At 35.0% G+C, this 19,504-nt stretch overlaps 1 protein-coding gene across 5 annotated transcripts in view; it reads left to right on the top strand.

The window, feature by feature from the left end:
• Positions 1 to 19,504, top strand: part of LOC117167101 (mitochondrial import inner membrane translocase subunit TIM44) — a 197,789-nt gene that overhangs the window by 64,149 nt on the left and 114,136 nt on the right. For 3 of the 5 annotated variants that reach the window (XM_033351744.1, XM_033351743.1, XM_033351746.1), the window contains exons 4-6: positions 14,939 to 15,143; positions 15,223 to 15,365; positions 15,538 to 15,901. In XM_033351744.1, coding sequence (XP_033207635.1) covers positions 14,939 to 15,143; positions 15,223 to 15,365; positions 15,538 to 15,901 — 712 coding nt within the window. Of the gene's footprint in view, positions 1 to 14,938; positions 15,144 to 15,222; positions 15,366 to 15,537; positions 15,902 to 16,199; positions 16,538 to 19,125; positions 19,334 to 19,504 lie in introns of those variants that run through there. The other 2 variants (XM_033351745.1, XM_033351742.1) reach the window with 2 other exon arrangements.

The following is a 19,504-nucleotide window of genomic DNA, read 5'->3' as shown; positions in this document are numbered from 1 at the left end:
TCGCATCTCTTTCCTAATTTCTGCCATTTCCTTCTTAATTTATTGTTTTATTATCGCACTTTTTTCTCTCTGCATTTTTTTCATTCAGCTTTATTACTTCTATCATCATTTTTCGATTTTTATTCAACTATACATTTTCAACTTCTATTGGCCTTTCATGTTCAACTTTGTCTTCGTCTTTCTTCTTGTTTTTCTTCGCCGCTTCATTCTTGTCTTCTCCTGGTGTTGTTCTGTACTTTTTCAGATTTTTCATGGTTGATCTTGCTTCCACCTTATCTTCACTACTTCTTTGCTCCGTCATAACCCTCCTTCCATTTATTAACGGATCGATTAAGCTAATAATCTTCGTCCTCAATCCCCTCTTCTACCGTTATTCTGTACTGCTTGCTTCTTTTTGTCTCGCGTTTTGGTGTACGGAACGATACCTCGTTTGAATCCCTTTCTTTAATATTTCTCTCCCCGTTACCCATAAACCCGATTCAAAGTGACCTTTGTCCGCATCGTTTTACGTAATTTGCGTAAATTCTGTCTACGGCGCGGCGCTACCCACCCGGCTACCGTACCTTCTTCCGTCCTTCTATAACGCCCTGTCGCCGCTTGTCGACTACAACTTTCTCCACATCCTGCTCCTCGCGCTAAACAAATTAACGTATCAGCCTACACAAAACAGTGTCAATCTCATGAAATATCATACACCTCTTCACTTCTGTTATTTTCTGCATACAATCTCACACTCACAAAACCGTTAAAGTTACTTCTCATATCAACTCAACTCATATACCGCTGCGAATTTGCTTAAAATCAACACCATGCAATCACCGCAACCCATCTCTTTCAAGCCTGAAACAGAAATGCAGCTATTTAGTTAAAAATTCAAATTTTTGTTGAAAATACGTTTCTTTTACTTGAAAATTCAACTATTTGGTCAAAAATTTCACTCTTTTGTTGAAAATGTAATATGTTTCGACTTGAAATCTTAGGATTATTTTAAGTATTTAAAAGAATTTATTTTCCCATTTTCTTGAAAAAGAAAACATTTCGCCTGTTTTGAGAGTATTTTGGAGTATTTTGGATCTTTACCAAATTTATTTAATAAAGACATTAGTATATAAGTTTGAGGGGCCACCATTGTCTCAAAGATGAACAGTAGTTTTGGTTTACAAAATTGTACCCGAAATAGTATTCAAATATAAGTCGACAATTAATGATAGTTTTCGGGTGCTTGACTGCTTCTCATGAACGCCATTAAAACATGCGGTCAGCTACGTTGTCCATCTACGCCTCGTGATGGCACTAGATGACGTGTGAATATTAATTCCTGGACTAACTCAAGGCAAGCGCTCATGAACTTTACCAATGCAACAATATACCCGCAAACTATTTACATAGTGCATGAATCTGAAACATCGCGCACTCTTTACGAACGCGGAATTTTACCTCGGATTTTATTGAATTACTAGAAAGAGTAATTGTACAAGGAAATGCATACATAGTTAGAGATACGAATTGTGAACTTATTAGAAGAAAAAAAAACATTTCAAGTGGTAATAAACATGCGAAATTTGAGCGGCCAGAAATGTTTGCGTAGAAGAAAATAGTAAAAGCGTAGTAGAATTGTTTCAATAAAAACATAATTAAAAAATCAAAGAGGTAATTGGAGTATAAAAAATTTCGTTTGAATAAAATTTTTAGAACAAGCTATAAAATAACGTAAAATTAAAAATTACAAAATGATAACATGGATACCGTGCAGTGCTCTTTATATCGGCAAGATATTCAAAATACGGAAATAAAAAAGTACATTACAGAAATATAATACAATACAATTGAAAAATAAAACATGTTACTGCTATTAAAGTATTAAAATTGTACATAAACAAACATGCTTTTACTGCAAATGGACAATATTGTATGTATTTCATTATTCCTTGGTTTTCCATGCATCCAGGTATTGAAAATTTTAAAAAAATCAACGATATTTTAAATTGTTAAATTAGAACTTTCAATAATTAAAAAATTAACTAAATACAATCACAGTGGATCAGCTGAAACTTTTCCATCTCTACGGAAATTTAATAGAATGATAACGAGTCGACGACTGGAAGACCACTGCAGAATAAAAGGAGATTTTGAAAAAGGATCTTAAATGACACCGGACTTTGCCAAGGCGAAGCCCTTAAACAGAAGAAAAGTACTGTTCATTGTTATAAGTAGTGCCTGATCCAAACAGGGTACTATGCTACGTAAAATAAATGAGTACAGAATTTTAAAAAGAATGAACTAAAAAGGTGCGCGGCACACTGGGGTAAAAACCCTACGCGACCCTAAATCATTTCTCATTAAGTGAAGTAAAGTTTTGAGATTTGGGTAAGAATTACTCCCTTTGTCCAGAGTATTTTCTTCTCTTCCCAAAGAAACTTACTGCAGTAGCATCTCAGTATTGTTGTAGCATGATACTCGCGAATAGTTTTGTAGTACATACATAACCGGCACTAACGGTATACTTGACGAATTATGAACGAATGCACCTACTGTAAATCTATCGATTTTTATGAGAAATGATTCGAAAAGTACAGAGGAAATCGCTAAATTACCACAAAAAATAGGAATTCCGAATTGTTAGAAATCGAAAGGACGTTAGCTCGAAACAAAAAACGTAGGAAAAACTGAATTCAGTAAAGACTAAAGTTCAAGTCAAATCTCTCAACCGATTCCCCCTTCCGACCCAATCTCTGCTGGGGATCTTTTAGTAACGATTCAAGTATTAAGCGGACAAAATGTTATCTGTCTTAAAGATTATATAAAGTCAATTAAAAGAGCACAATTGAGATGACACCAGCCGGGCCTTTTACTCGATTTCATCATAGCAAACAAATAAAGAGGGCGGCATTCAGAATGAAATTAATTACACAATTAAAGCCCAACTCTCAAATATTGAACAGCTTGATTAAGAGGACTCAGCCGAGTGTCACCAGTTTCTTGACTACTCCAGTCTGTACACGGAAAAAGAGGAGGAAAGGAATGCAGTTTTCTAGTGAATAGCTGAGCAGCGATTAACTTGATTAAATATAATTCTCTTATACCAAGAGACAAACCGTTCAAATGTTATAAAAAATTTGTAATCAGAAACGACACACGTTTCGACACTACGCGATGTCCATTGAATATTTTGGAAAGAAACAATTATTCTCCCTTATGGCAGAAAACTTCTCCCTTTCTGAAAATGGAATATTTGGTATACATTTTTGCAAAAAATACAGTAGGTATGCTATAACACCCCAATTTTTAGTAATTGAAAACCACAAGTTACCCTGGCATTGGGCCGTAGAGGTTATTGGAAAGTCAACACTGCAAATATGCAGAATTCAGGTAGAAAATCCCAATCAAAATATCTGGATAGAGAATAACGAACTTATGCCTGATGGTATGTAAAGTACTAATAACAAAAAATGTGATTAATCTATTTCAAAACATCAGTATTAAACACTTGGAAAACCCAATAAAAGAAAAAATGCAGCAAATAATTGTTTTAAATTAAGATATCGTTTTGCTTGTCTCTGAGCCACTCCCATGTACCGATCAAGTAGAACACGAAATTATATTGAATGTAGGTAAAATTATCAACCTCAGGTCTCACAAGCTTCTGCAGAAAAGAGTTTTGTCGAAAAAGAAAAACTTCTCAGCAAAAGTATGCAGATCTTCCAATTCCCCATTCAATTCACCGCTTTGAATAGTACCTAAGAAAGGATACAAGCGCAGGATGGTTATAGATTATAGGCAGCTGAAAAAAGGTACGGATCAAGGCGCATATCCTTTAACAATGATCAATGACATCCTTGACCAATTAGGAAGAGCAAAGTTCTCTTCAGTCCTTGTCTTTTGTGCTGGCTTTCGCCAAATTGCAATAGCTGAAGCAAGCGAAACATTAACTGTATTTGACAGAGGACATATTGAGTATAACATAATGCCTCTCGGTTTAAAGAATGCAGCTGCAACGTTACAAAGTTTGATGGACAACGATCTTCGAGGCCTAAACGGAAAGAATTGTTTGGTATACATCTTTGACATTGTTGTTTTTGTCAGTACTCTTCGGAAACACCGTAAGACAATTAGTCTTCCAAAAGATCAAAAAATTAGGACTGCGTCTCGTGCAAACAAACTTCGAATTTTTAAAACCTGAACTTGACTATTTAGGACGTCTCATCACAGCAGAAGGAGTTCAAGATTTTAAGAAACTAAATTTAGTAAAAGGTGTGTAATGATTCCTTGGACTGTCCGGTTACTATAGAGAATTCATAAAGAACAATTAACACTTACAACAGACGCTTCAAACCTAGGCTTAGGAGCCGTATTATCTCAATATGCACATTCTTGTCTTTTCGCTTTCAGAACTTTAAACAAAGCTGGAGAAAATTACACAACTAGCGAAAAAGAATCGTTCCCACTAGTTTAGGTCCTTAAAGGACTTAGACAATATCTTTATTGTAAAAAGTTTAAAACATAGATGAACCACAAGGCTCTGATTTGGCTACACAACGTGAAAGATTCTAGTTCAAGACTTCTTGGTTGGGGACTTCGATTAGAATAATATCAGTAGAAAATAGAATATATAAAAGGAAAAGAGAATAAAGTTGCAGATTGTTTTTCCAGATTTTTTTCCAGTAAATTATAATTTAGAAGAAGACATGTCAAATTCTGAAGTTACCCCGGATGAGAACTAAAATCGAGAGTAAACAAAACCCGAAATAGAGACTGAGAAGGAAGCCGATAATGACTCAGGATAAGAACAAAAGTTTTTTACGAGAATTCTACTACATGGACATTGAAACCAGAACAAGCGAAAGTTATAACTAAAACAAATGCTTATGGTAATCTCTGGATAAATGTAACTACAGAAGATTTACCTCCTTTCAATGATTAAAAATGGCTAAATTATTTTAAACAGTTAACTCAAGAGGCAATGATTAAGGAGTTTACTATCGTACGGTTTATAATAGGTGATCCACTTATTTCCCCCCTAGAAGAAGAGTTTATTAAAGAAAAAATCTATGTTTTTATGACACTCGTGAATTGACAAAAGATGAAACGAATATAAGATGAAACTAAAACCATCTTGGGGAAAAGAACACATTAGAAGAAGCAAAACGAATAGGACAATGGATGTAATTGATTACATTAAAAAATGCCCCATCTGCCAGTTGAATGATACCACCAGTTTAAGAAACCAAGCAGAGAAAATTATTCCCCACATTCCATAAGAATCTCACGATAAGATTGTTCCAGACGTATTTGGGCCTTTACCAGAAACATTAAAAGGAAACAAGTATATTTTCAATTTACAGGATATATTAACGTGATACGCTATTTGATACACAATTTGTATCCCACTTCTAAATGAAATTTCTGAATCTATATTGTCTGCATTATTCGAACACTATATTTACGTGTTTGGACCGCCAAAACAATCCTTACAGATTAGGCACGAAATTTTATTTCTGAATTAATTCAGCAATTCAAAGAAGCGCTAAACATCTAACAAGTTAAAAACACTTCTTTTCACCTGTAGTCAAACGGTAATATTGAACGCATGCATTTAACTCAAACGAATCTGATTAAAACTGCAACCGCTGAAAGCCACAGAGAATGGACGATAATTCAAAATCACTTTGCAATAAGTACTATGAAAAATTAAACAAATGGATTTTCACCCTTTGAACTCACTTTTGGAAGAGAACCAAACATTCCGTCTCCAATACCAACTCCTCCATCTCTAAGCCATCATAATTAAATTAAAAGATGGAAGGACAGATATAATTTAAATCTAAGAAAAGCTAGAGAACTAATTAAATTAGAACTTTAAAACCCCAAATAAAGACTCGATAAGAGCATCACTCGGATCCACTCTGTTTACAAAATAAGAAAACTGGTAACACTCTTACTTGTATGTTAACCAAAAACTAATAAGCTTGACCCATTATGGAAAGGCCCTTATAGGATAACTAAAAATTTTCATAACAATTTAGAGATGCCTTATCTTTCAGATGATGGCATGATGACAACAGAGAGTAGTGGATTTAAAGATGCTAGAATTAGAATTATTTTAACATACGTGGTCTTAATTCCACTTCTCGGAAAACAATAAGTTTCCCTTCAACATATTATCCCAATACCTGAAAAAACCCACAACGTCTATATGCCCATAATTCCTCAATTATGACTATTTGACAAAGTGTCAAGACTCCTATATCCGGACCGACACCTTGAATCTCAGAATTGTAGACAGATAGGAGAATACAACATATTTTAAACTTTGACAACCTAATATTAAGCTAATTGACACAAACCCCTGCGAATCTAGTATTTTTAAAAGGTATGAAGGTTTAAACTGTAATGAATCAAATTAAACTTAGACTTCTCATGTAAAGATCTCGTTGAAACTAAACAAATAGTTCTACACATTTTAATGGCAGGTAAAAACTGCAAGATTTATAATAATTACAACATATTATATCTAAAAACTGAGATAGAACAGCACTTTACTGAATGGTTCAATGTAACTTACCATGCGAACTTTGACCAAAATGACACACTTGTCCCATACTCTATGGAGAATATATCAGCTAATATTGCTACAAAAATACGCTTTAAACATTGGAAAGAAATATTTTACTTAATATTATAATTAATTATAATCTCATTAATTATATTATAATTACTTAATATAATTAATATTTTACTTTTATAGTATATATAATAATGTAAAAAGACATTAACTAACCACATTATTATAAAAAATTAATGTATAAAATGGAGCCATTTCAAATATTTAAGCAGATGTTTAAAGATATCATAATTGGAGAAATATTTGACAGGAACCTAACTGCTCGCCTATACGACTATGTCGCAATTAGTCCCTTGGCTAACGGATAGTAATACGATTTAAGTTTATAGACTTAAAAGTTTTGAGCTTATTGTCTTGTTTATTTCTTTTGCAAAAACCCTTCATATACAATATAATCTTGGAAAAAAGCTCTTACGTAGAAAGTATTCGCGATTAATTATTGGCGTTTTGAATATGGTTCTAGCAATATCCGAAGCACGGCCTGTGTATTGTTATTACACTTGCGTATTATGTAGGTTAGGAGAGGCGAGCGGAAAACGAGGAAAATCGCCGTCAGATCGAGCGAACGCACCGAACGAACGAACGTGACAACATCGAATGAGACGTGCGGGTGATCAAACGGAATGAAATTAATAATTAGCGCGTTGTTTTTCAAACGGTACTGTAATTCTGATGGAAGTGGGATACCCGTTATTCCTAATTTGGTTTGCATGTTGGTTCGCGTTTCAAGAGTGTTACAAATTTGGCCAGAAAACGGCCCAAAACGATGCTTCGTTGGTAAAGATAACTTTGCTGCAATCCATACCGATATGCGCTTGGCACTCGCCATTCGTTTTTCCACGTGTCGTTGACTGAGTAGCGGTTTCTGTAGTGTGCCTCGATATCAGAGTCCAAACTCTCGCAAACGGCGATTTATTGTCATTTCTCTCGCCTTAATATTCTTTTTCGAAAGCTCTTTTTGAGCTCATCGCCGAGTTAGGTGAGAATCAGCTTTGAACAGCTTTATAATATCCTTCTCCTTACGTGATGTTGTGGCTCGAGTTTTCCCGCGCCGCGGAAGATCATCCACATTTCGTTTGGCTTTAAACAGTCCTACCCACTTCTGGACGAATCCCCTAGACCATCCAATATAGTTTGCAGTCTCTGTAAGTCATATTAGGGCCTTTTGGATGTGAACACGAAAATACCATCTCGAAACGTTTCCGATTCAAAGCACTTATGTTGATTTTAGACGAGTCTGCTTTAAAGAATAAACGCCACTGAAAGGTCTGGTAAATGATGATACAAGGGATTATCCCCACTACTGAAGACCCCCAGACCCAGCCGCCATTTGCCTACAAGATCGTCTGCGCATAATTTTAACGGTGCCAATGCAAAATAGATTGCCAAGATTAACAAGAAAAAGAAAAATTGCAATGCGAAAGTGAATTTCTCAAGCAGTTTCTTGTTACCAGAACAAAACAAAAGTAGAACTACACCTGGATTAGCAAGAAACCGACAATTTTGGGGGCTAGTTCCTCCAAAGTAAATTAAAAAATAACGCTGTATAACAAAATATGACCTATGTGTTCATGGAATAAGATCAATAATTTTCAGAGGAGTTTTCTGTGCTTCATCAAAACCTGAGCTCTATTCTTCCCCATCACGTCAGGTTTTTCAGATTTTTTGAATCAGCATTTTTTTCGAAGAATCACAAATCTTATGATTAAAACAATCTTAAAAATGGAAAACTATCCATGACTTCGATGGGCTTTTTAATACAGAATCCAACAATGGTTTCTTTAAATCTTGTACGGTTCCTGACATAATAAAACATAATTTAAAAACAAACTAAAAAAATACAAAAAAATGGTTTTACGCAAAACTTTATATTTAATTGAATATCATTTATTGTTTGTCCCATGAGGGTTTTCCTAGCTTGTGGTACAAGGTTGTTTATTACCGAAGCCATGTAGGGCATTGCCAACTTCGGTAATAATTTGGCTACTTGTCTCAAGAAATGGAGACCTGTCAAGGGTCCTTTCTTGGAGAGATAAGGAAGCATAGAAGAACAGATAGACAGGAATATATTTATGACTTCTTTGCCAAAAGGTGCCCATCTCTTCCAGCGTTGCTCCGCCTCATCGTATCTACAAGTTTTCCAGAAACGAAACCTCGTTAGCTTCAAATGACTAGCTTCTCTTTGAAAGTTACTTGTGACCTGTCATTAACCTTCTTTTCTAACCACTTGTTATGCGCGATTTTCTTGCAAGCATAATTTGACCTTCATTTGACCTTCAGAGGTCACGTCGATCTTGAACCTCAAGGCATATTTTAACGTAAAATTTCACACACTTTCGCTTGCCTATGTCAACTGGATTTCTCGTTGAAAGTTACATAAGACCTGACATTAACAATTTTTTTATGACCAACCCTCTGAGATTTTTTGGGGTTCCCATACTTTTTCCGCACCCTGTATACCCGAGATTTGACAGAAAAGCACTAGTAATAATTTGTTTATGACATTTTTTATAATAATGAAGTTAAATATTATTAGAATTATTTCTGTTCTTTGAGTGCAGGAGCAATGATTCCAGCTAATAGTAATTTTCTTTCTGTATTCATTCTTCAGATAAATATTCACAAAGCTCACATGGCCAATTTTGCTCCTTGGACTCTCCTTCAGCTAAGGAGGAAAGAAGCTTTTAACTCTGAGAAGGAGAGGGGTAATAAGGGGATGAGATACAGTAGGGCGAAGTGAAAAAACTTTTTTTTTAATATATAATTGGAAGCGGGTAGAAAAGTCGTAATTTGGGTTCAAAATAACTCCTCTCTAAAGTTTTAATAGAAAAATTCTTTCCTCATCTGCATCCATTTCATACGTACATGAAAATGGTAAAAAATCGCATAATTCTTATTATTTTTTAGTCCCAAACAGATAACAAAAGTTGTATATGGCTACTGAATTCGTAACTATAGTGTATATTGCGTGATGAAATTTCTTATGTTCCCAAAATAAATTTATAGTTGAAAAAAATGCTAAAAACTTCAGTTTTCGCAATTTTCTAACTGTCGTCACCCGACGAGTGAACGCTACGGTGATTGCGAATCCTACTGATGTTTTTGAATGGGCCTGATCTCAAGATACAAGCTGTCCGAAGGAACCAATGTGTACAGGAGGATGACGTGGCATGGTGCTGAGATCAGGAACCCAACCTAAAAAAAATGATAGTTATCAAGGATAGAATAACGTCCAATTTGAAGATTCACCATGCTTTAACCTTAAATTATTTAGACTAAAATCAAGCAAAAGAAACAAGCATTTGAAGCGCAGTTAAGGGAGAGAAGCTGTATAAGTAATATAAAATAATTAAAGTTTCACATCCAAGCACTGAGAGAAGCAAAAAGTTGCGACAGAAGCACCAGAAGGCCGTCGGTGAGAAAAAGTATATGGATAGACTATATATTATTTTTCAAACATAAATTATACCGATAATTGAGGTAATATTATAAAGCAAATTCAGAATTCTTGCAATTTATAATAAGAGCAATAAGAAAACCAATCCAGTTTAAATAAAAACAAAAAAACTTCAAATCAGAGGTAATTCCGCTAATGAAATTTGGGCATATGTGGCAGTGTGAGTTAAAGAAATTGGAGCAGAGATTTTGGAGTTAGGAGCAGGTAACTGAAGCTCTTGCGCACTACTCGACCATTACGTATGAATCATATGAATGCTTAGCAATTTTCACGCAGAGTTTAACCTCGGTGGAAGCCCGGTTCAAATTTAAGTGACAGCCAAGACTTCAATTTTCCTTTAATTTTTATAATCCATACAATCAAGCAGTAGTAGACTAGCCATATCAGAAAATAGTTTGAAATTAAAACCCAAAGCGAGAGACAATAATTGGTATTTCACATTACCTTGTGTCAGGACCTTGTTCAAGAAGAATGCTCAGACATAAAATCTTCCACGTCTAAATGTCAGGTTTATCCAACATAATCGTTATCTTCAAACTTTGTCTAAAAAACAATGGAAGCAATTTGCGGGCATAGTTCAGAGCATTCAAAATTCTCCGGAACTTTCAGAACTCCATTAGGCCTCACGTGGCGCGATAAAGCGACGCTGAGAAAATCAATAAGATACCACAAATAATAAGGAAAAGGAAACCTTCCAACGCCGAAAAGCGAATACATAAAAACTGCTAGTCTGTCGACTGCTAGAAGGGTGCACCTCTTTGTGCACTAGAGAATGCCTTAACTCTAGAAGGTGGTAAAGAAGAGTCATGGCGCGAATTTCAATCTTGAATGAAGAATATATTTTCAAATTTTATATTTATTAGTTTGTAAATTGGAGTAGTTATACAACAAATTTTATTGTGCCATTATCAGTAATAAAGTCCATTCCATGTATTTGTATTGCATAATTAGAGTAGGCTTGAAAGGGAGGAGGTATTTAAAATGATGATTTAAGTAATTTATTAGAATTAACAATTAATTTAAAACTAATTCTCCTTTCTTCCAAGGCTAAACTATATATTGAATACAAACGTATGAAAGTAGTCTGTTACAATAAAAAATATACAATGAAAGTTTGTTTTTTTCAACAGCTGGTATTTACAAACAAGTAAATAATAAAATTTAAGAATTTATTCTTTAATTGTTCACGAAAGTATACGACTAGCGACATGACTCTTCTTCACCGATGCTTGACGTAGCGCTTTCTCGACTGCTCAAAAAGATATATCTTTCTACCATACGACAATCGAGAATTTTTCCTAACGCCTAAAAACGTGTTCTGTCAGAATTTACACATTTTTTGCGATTTTCGCCACGCATCGTGCTTCGAACCAACCATTCTGCGTTACTGAAAGTAGATTTGATTATCGCGAGTGTAACTAGAATGTCATTCTTTGGAGTTCTTAGATATTTTCTCCATCTAGTACGAGTTGTTTCTCACCTACACACATCTAACTTTATTTTCTGCTATTTTCATGTCAGTTTTGGTTTAAATCAATTTAAATAAAATATTTTTGCCGCTTTCGGGAAAAATATTTAATCGTGCTCCTTCAACCCTTAGTTGCACGGTTGGAACGCGGGATCCCACCAACTTAACTTCAGATTTTTGCCTTTTTATTAATTTTTAACGGTTTTTTTTTTGTTTACTAGCTAACTTATTGGTAAAAGAACATAAAAATATAGCTTTTTGACATAATTGTTTATAATAATTATATATAAATAAACAAACTTTAAAAAATATCTTTTTCGAAAGAATTCATTTTTAAAGAATCTATTTAACATAATAATCTAAAAACCCCTAACTTGGGGGTTTTGGGGTCGCTGATTACGAATCTAAATTCAGAATTTGGAAATATTGAAATTCAAGATGGTGGATTCAAGATGGCTGTTCCAAATTTTTGAAAAGAGATGCGAGCTTGAAAATCTATATTCAGAAGTTTCTGGGGTCGCTAATCATAAATCTGAAGTCAGAATTTGAAAATATTTAAATTCAAGATGGCGGTTACAACATTTTGAAAAAAGAGATATACGAACTTGAAAATATAAACTCGGTGTTTTTCGAGACGCTGATTACGAATTTCAAGTTACTAAATTCAAATTAGTCGATCAAATTTAGTTTACATTGATACGTATATCTTCGAAATCGTAGATCAAATTTTGAATAGATTGATTTCAATCATGTAGGCATTTATGGAATTTTGCGATTTGTTTGATAAGGAACATAAAATTTCATCAACATTTCAACCACAAGTTTATGTGTTAGTGTTAGCCATATTAGATCTATTTTGAAGAATTACGAGTGTCTAATCGTAGCTCAGCGATCGTAATCAGCGATCCCAAAAACCCTTGAGTATAGATTTTGAAGCTCATATATATTTTTTCAAAATTTTTAAATTCCCCATGTTGAATAGAAAATTTCGAAATTCTGACTTAAAATTCGTAATCGTCGACCCCAAAATCCCCCAAGTAGAGATTTTCAAGCTCATATATCTCTTTTTTTTTAATTTAGAAATCGCCATCTTGAATTGAAAATTTCGAAATTCTGACTTCAGATTCGTAATCAGCGATCCCAAAAACCATCGAGTAGAGGCTTTCAAGTTTATATATCTCTTTTCAAAATTTTGAAATCGCCATCTTCAATTGAAAATTTCGATATTCTGACTTCGGATTCGTAATTAGTGACCCCAAAAACCCCGGAGTATGAATTTTCAAGTAAATTCACTAAAAAGAAAAATATGTGCAACGAAGGGTTAAATCACCAGTGTTGGATGACGTCTACCCAGCGCTCTTACAAAAGGACATGGACTTTGTCGTCACTCCACTGACGAAACTATTTAGGTCCAGCATTGCCCTAAAAATGTGCCATCGGCATGGTTGACGACAGAGTGGCCCTTATTACAAACCTGGGAAGGAGGGTAACACTGCTGCGAAAGATATCCGGCCGATCAGTTTAACGTTTTTCATGCTGAAGGCGTTAGAGAAGCTGGTCGAAATATATATCAGGGATCAGGTGCTTTTAGCCTCCCCGCTGCACAGAGAGCAGCACAACAACTAGAAACCTGGATAGAAAGCATTCTACACCGGAGCAGACTCGAAACCAGATGGGGCGAAGGCTTAGTTAGGGGAATAGCGCCACGGGGGTGTCCTCTCACCCCTCCTGTGTCACCCCCTCCGTCCTGGAGGCGGACGGTTTCAGATACGGTTAAATGTCTAAGAGTAACCCTAGATGGCAAACTAAACTGGGCGAAGCAACTGGAGACCCAATGCAGGAAGTTTGTCATACCTTTTGAATGTGTATGAGAATGTGAGGGTTGACGTGTAGAGTCACTGCCTAAAATATTTGCATGGTTCTATTCCGTCGTCCTTAAGCCGAGGCTCCTATATGCGGCCGTGATCCGGTGGCCAGGGGCTCAACTTTAAACGATGCAGGACAGGGTGCCTCGATTACAAACGTTAGCATTGAGGAGTTTAGCGGGAGTCTTGAGGACTACGCTCATAGCGATGGGCCGCCCGGCAAGAGTAAAAAGATAGACTTCGGGGACTAGACACACTAGAGTCTTAAGTGATATCAGCAAAATACCAATTCTTGAGATGAGGCAAGATAAAACAACAAAATTCTTTCATTTTCCCTATCAGGTGCAGGAATCTATGAGACCACGAGAGAGCGAGGGGGGTAAGTTTCCCACGATGAGCGACATGCTATTTTCTTTCTTTATTAGAATAAAACGCTCCTAACAGGCTGATTACAATCTGCTCGGGCAGCCATGCCACATTAACTGCAATTAGGAAACCAGACATACCATGCGAACTGGGTTAGAAATCCAAAATGGCATTAAACCAACTTACAGAAAAGAACAAAGTAGTGTTCATGTGGGTTCGAAGAGGCGGGCCAATGGGTAAAGCACGGCGTAGCAAGTGAATACATATGACCGTTACTGGGATTAGCGTCTTGCTGTATCAGGATGGCCATCAAACCCTGGACCCGAACAAATCACTGAGAATACTGGGAACAAATCCAAGGTTGCCGACATGTGAAAGCCATCCTGGGTGGTGCAAACAGGATGGGCAGAGCCATGGCAATCCTGGGTTTACCCAAGAAAGACATAAGGACATTAGCTCAGATGCTTACAGGGCAAAACCACCTGAACTATCATATGCACAAAATGGGATATAACACCAAGGCAATGTACATGAAACGCATTAGGGATGATCAAACACACCAGCATGTCTTATTCCAGTGCCCGGCATGAGCTAGGCTCAGGCAGCAAACCCTTGGGGTCCATTTTATGGAACCTGAGGAAATTAAACCGTGGTCAGTGAATGATATACTAGGTCTCACCAAGAGGTCTGGGGTCGGCTACTGAGAGCAAATAATTATGGGTGTTTCACAATAGGCTTTATAGCTTGAGCGCCAGGGGAGCTCAATCGGGTCTTCCCGCCGCTTTTAAACTATCTAATTTGAAAAAGGAAAAACACCATTTTTTTACAGAAAAAGCTCTCTGTACTTTCCAAGTTATTTAGAGTTTTAGATTATGTGGTAAAAAGATTGCATCAACCAATTTATCCTTCTAGACGTAATTTGAAATTTTCTAAATTCTGAACCCTTTGAAGCACCTCTAGCACACTTATTATTTTTGTTGTATTGGTACTTTTCACCTTTGTTCACAAAAATGCAAATATCTCCGGAACTACAGTTAATAAAATTGTCCCTTTCCTTGCGGAACGTTACACATTCATTATAATTCATTGATAAAAAATATTTTTAATTGATTATACTTAATAATGAACAAATCAGTGTGAATATAAACCTAATGTAATAGGTCCAAGAAGCAGTGGAGGGAGTCAGCAAAACAGAGTTGGGGAAAAAGGCGGGACAAATTGGCGAGGAAATTTCAAAAACTGCTAAAGGTGCAGCAGAATCAATTTCAGAGACAGGTCAGGTGCTTGGGAAAACAGGTGCATTTCAAAAAATATCAAAGACTGCAGTAGCTGTTCAAAAAGAACTGGACCAGCACGGTATTCAAGGTCTGAATAACTCACGTTTTTCTGTTGTTTTTTTTTCTTTATTTGGATGGTACATATATTTTCAAAAGTTTCAAAACAGGTCACGTCTATGTACCTCTAAAGACATTAAGAAAGCGGAAAGAGATCTCGGAGAGCCATCAAAATGTCGAGGCTAACACAGAAGCTACAGGCGTGGAACTTCATAAAGATTCTAAATTCTATCAGTCGTGGCAGAATTTCAAAGTATGGTATATTTCTTACAACTACAGTGCTATGATGCTCTCCCACAAGTTAAACTTCAGCTATGAACGAATCATTGGTTTTTACAAAGGCGCTTTGTGGGAGAGAAATTTAATTATCGGTTTAATAGATTTTATAATGTGCTACTTGTGGCGATTTCGTATTCCTTGTGCAGGATAAAAACCCCTATGTTAATAAAGTTCTGGATTGGAAAATCAAGTATGAGGAGTCGGACAATCCTGTGATCCGTGCGTCGAGGCTACTCACAGATAAAGTAACGGATTTGGTGGGCGGACTTTTTCAGAAAACGGAACTCTCAGAAACTCTCACTGAGATCTGTAAAATTGATCCGAATTTTGATAAGGTTCAGTTTGTAAAGGATTGTGAGACAGACATTATTCCAAACATTTTGGAAGCAATGATCAAAGGAGATTTGGAAATTTTAAAGGACTGGTGTCACGAAGCTCCATTTAATCTATTAGCACAACCTCTGATGCAAGCAACCAAATTAGGATATCGTTTGGACAGTAAGCTTTTAGGTAAGTACCATGATTTAAAAGTTAGATTCCATGCCATTTCATCAAACTAATTTGCTTCACTAAATGGGATTCGGCTGTGACTTTTAAGAAAATTCTTCATCTTTGGTTCTATTTGACTGATTTTAATTTTAAAAATCGAAAATTATTCCTATTCAAGTATAATTTCAAATAAAAAGCGAAAGCAAAGAATCATTTTTTTACTCAATAGTTAAAAACACACTCCTGAAAAAAGACCCTTCAATTTCCTTTTGATTTTTTACCAAATAAAGACGTAAATGTGCTTCCGATGTCCTATCAGTTTTAGCATGGTTCTGCCAGTGGTTCTCAAAACAAAAATCCAACGTTATGTGCTGCTCGATGCAGCGTAAACGCAGAACGCGACTCTTTTTAAATGATCTCAACACAAAGGTGCCAAAACTAAACAGTTTTTTCCGAATTTTGATTCTGGGATGTCACAAATCTATGTTGTGTATGCATGTATGCATGATTACACGGTCGTTCCGCCAACTAAACGAGATACTAGAGAAAGTAAAAATAGTACATTTTTCTTTTTCTTTACATTACCTTATAAATAATTTATTCGCGTTAAAAAAAATTATAAACCTAAAAAATACAGTTTAAGGCAGTGTAAGCATGCAAAAATAACATTATTTATTCATTGTATGCGTACAATCATAATCGTCATTACGCTTCTTCAAGATATGTTGGCTACTGTAATAATTAGGGTGGTTAAAAAAAATCAAAATTCGAATTTCGTTTGGGATAATGACTCATTTTGTGATGTTATAAAAAAATGTCAATAGGTTCTTTTTTATTGAACGTTTAGGAATTCTGCCCACCTCCTGAATTCTCCCATTGAAAATACATGGGGATCACCCCATCTTTATGAAAATGAAACAAGAAAGCATAAATTTAAATAAAACGTCTGGAAATTACATTGAATTCTAAACAACATTTCCCCTGATGCAACGTATGTATTGATTTTTTAATTGTCTTCTCCCAAAACCTTCTAGCATGCTACAAAAACAACCCTCTTAACGAAATTTGAGTCTTTTGTGGTATATCATTCGTAAATATTAATTTTTTGTATTTTTCTGATCACAGATAATTTTTAATATTAAAATTAAAAGATATTATTTATTTAAACGAAACTTTTTTTACATTTTATCTAAAATTATCGATATCATCAGAATGATATTAACTAATTAGGCAATATACAAAATAAGTGCGGCCGATTAAATTTTTTGTTGTTTAATCATCTTTTGATTGTTTAAATGTAACCTTTGACTGTAATAAGGCAGACAAGTTTAGATTCTCGTCAATTATTTAACTAATTTTATTAGTTTCTTCTACGATGACATTTCTCATTAGTTTATTACGTCCTGAAAGTAAGAAACTTACCTTGCAAAAATAATTATTTAAAAGGCTTTCTCGTTTTTGAACGAAATCTAGGACTTTGAAAAAAGGATAAGAATAACTTCCGAAGGTTAAGATAACTACACATTATTCTACAAATAACTGGAAATACAATTGTATATACAATATTAAAATTTTATTTAGGAAATTACAAATGTAAAGAGAGATAGCTGATTTGAAATTTGAAAAGGATTGTAACACAAACTCTACATTTCAGACATCCACCTTAAAATAAAGGAAGACCTTAATGAAGAGTTTTAAGAAATGTGTAAATACTATGAGTTCTTAACTCATTTATTGAAACTTACCAGTTTTATGATCCAATTTTGCACGATTGAAACTGGACGAGGTAGTGATTCAGGGTTCATTCGATTAATTGAAGATTCCTGGAAAAAAAGGTTTTTGCAACTCGTTTAGATTTTCCATTCGTTAGTTGGGAAAGATATAGGTACTGGTCTAGGTGGTTATTGGTTTACATGTCAGGTTGATTGTCCTTCTGATAATTTTCGGTAGCGATTGTTGACAATGAAGATTTTCAAAGGATGTTTGTAAGGTAGGCTCGGCTCTCCTGCTGGTACTTTTTTAAAGAGGGAATTGAAATTCTAATCGACTTCAGTTCGAATGAATTTCCGAAATACAACACAGATGGTATATTTGATCTTTAATTTGAAACAGGGTTTCGTATAGACTGGTTATTAATTATATACCGTCTTTTTAGCGCCTAATACCAGTGTTTGATGTTAGAATACGATCGAAATTACTTTTTATGGATGTTTTTATTTTCAGGGCTAGTTTTTAATTTTAATTTGAAACAAATTTATTGAAACAGAGCTTCAGTTAGACTGGTTATTAATTAATTTAATAGAATATTTTTAGAGGCTTATTACATGTGAGGTGCACTACCAATACCGACTGACTTTCAGATGTACTTTTGAACAGGGCTTCCGCCAGATATGAGATTTGGAGATAGACTCACTTCTAAGTCTGATTCTGAGTTTATAAAGATCGGATTTCATTGTCACCACAATGAAAATCATGACAACGAAACTCGTAGCAATCAAAATTGATTGATATCCACGGGGTCTAGATTTTCAAGGCGTAGACTCGGGGGTACAGTACCTTGAATCCATGAAACTGGTCATTGATCCACCCTTTTCAATTTCCTCTAGCTGACTTTTTATCAGCTGCGGCCGAAGATTTATAGACGAGAAATTATTGCATTTTGGCGGTGTATTGAAAAGTCAAGATGTGCAGACTGCGTGGTTAGTACCGCGATGTTTGGACTATTGACTTAAACATAATGAATAATAATAAATATGCACCAGTTTGTGCGTTTTTATAAGAACATAGTCCTTTTCTTTCATAATTATTAATATAGATAATCATTGTAAATATAGCGATATTTAATAATGTAAGTTTTAATAATATAGTTATAATACGTCACAGGGTGTGACACCTCCCTCCTTAAATTTTTGTACATATGAGAAAAATGAAATATGTTCAAAAAAAGTGTTTGTTTGAATAATAGTTCTATAAAGATTGGAACAGAATAGTGTTTTAAGACATTTTTTTAGAATGAAAAATTAAATTGTTATTATTTTTATTTAACTTTCTAGATACAAATGTATACACTGTAAAACAAACTTTGGTGATATTTACAATCAGCTAGTAATTATACGTGCAGTTTATTTTCAAATTACAATATATAACCGTACTGATTTACGATACTACAGTACTTATTTGCAATCTAATGTGATTTCACTTCAGGTGACAATGTGAAAGTAAAATGAAAATTGTTCAATTTGCAGTCGACTGTGAGATTACTACGTCCGATGATGGAAAGTATTCGATCGGCGTGGGACATAGTGAATTTACGTAAGGTGATAAACTTACTTTGGGCGTTAAGTATACGAAAGTCTATGTAAATTTTGACGACGTGTGCTTTTCTATCATGAGGGAGTAAATCCACACGGACGAACGCCGCAGAATTATTTGCAGGACGTGATCTGAGTGCAATTCGTGCCGAACAATCAGTTCCGAAGAAAGGTTTATCATAAAAAAATTCTATTATATATAATATATAACTATATATATATAATTAAAAATTTGTCATTAGGACAACCGCAGGATTTCGCCGGGAGCGGGTGCTAATCTGAAAAATTGCACCCGCTTCCAGCGAAATCGCGG

Source organism: Belonocnema kinseyi, chromosome 2 (genome assembly GCF_010883055.1).
Source record: "Belonocnema kinseyi isolate 2016_QV_RU_SX_M_011 chromosome 2, B_treatae_v1, whole genome shotgun sequence".
Taxonomy (NCBI): Eukaryota; Metazoa; Arthropoda; class Insecta; order Hymenoptera; family Cynipidae; genus Belonocnema; species Belonocnema kinseyi.
Note: the sequence above shows the minus strand (reverse complement) of the source record. Positions and strands in the feature narration are given on the sequence as shown.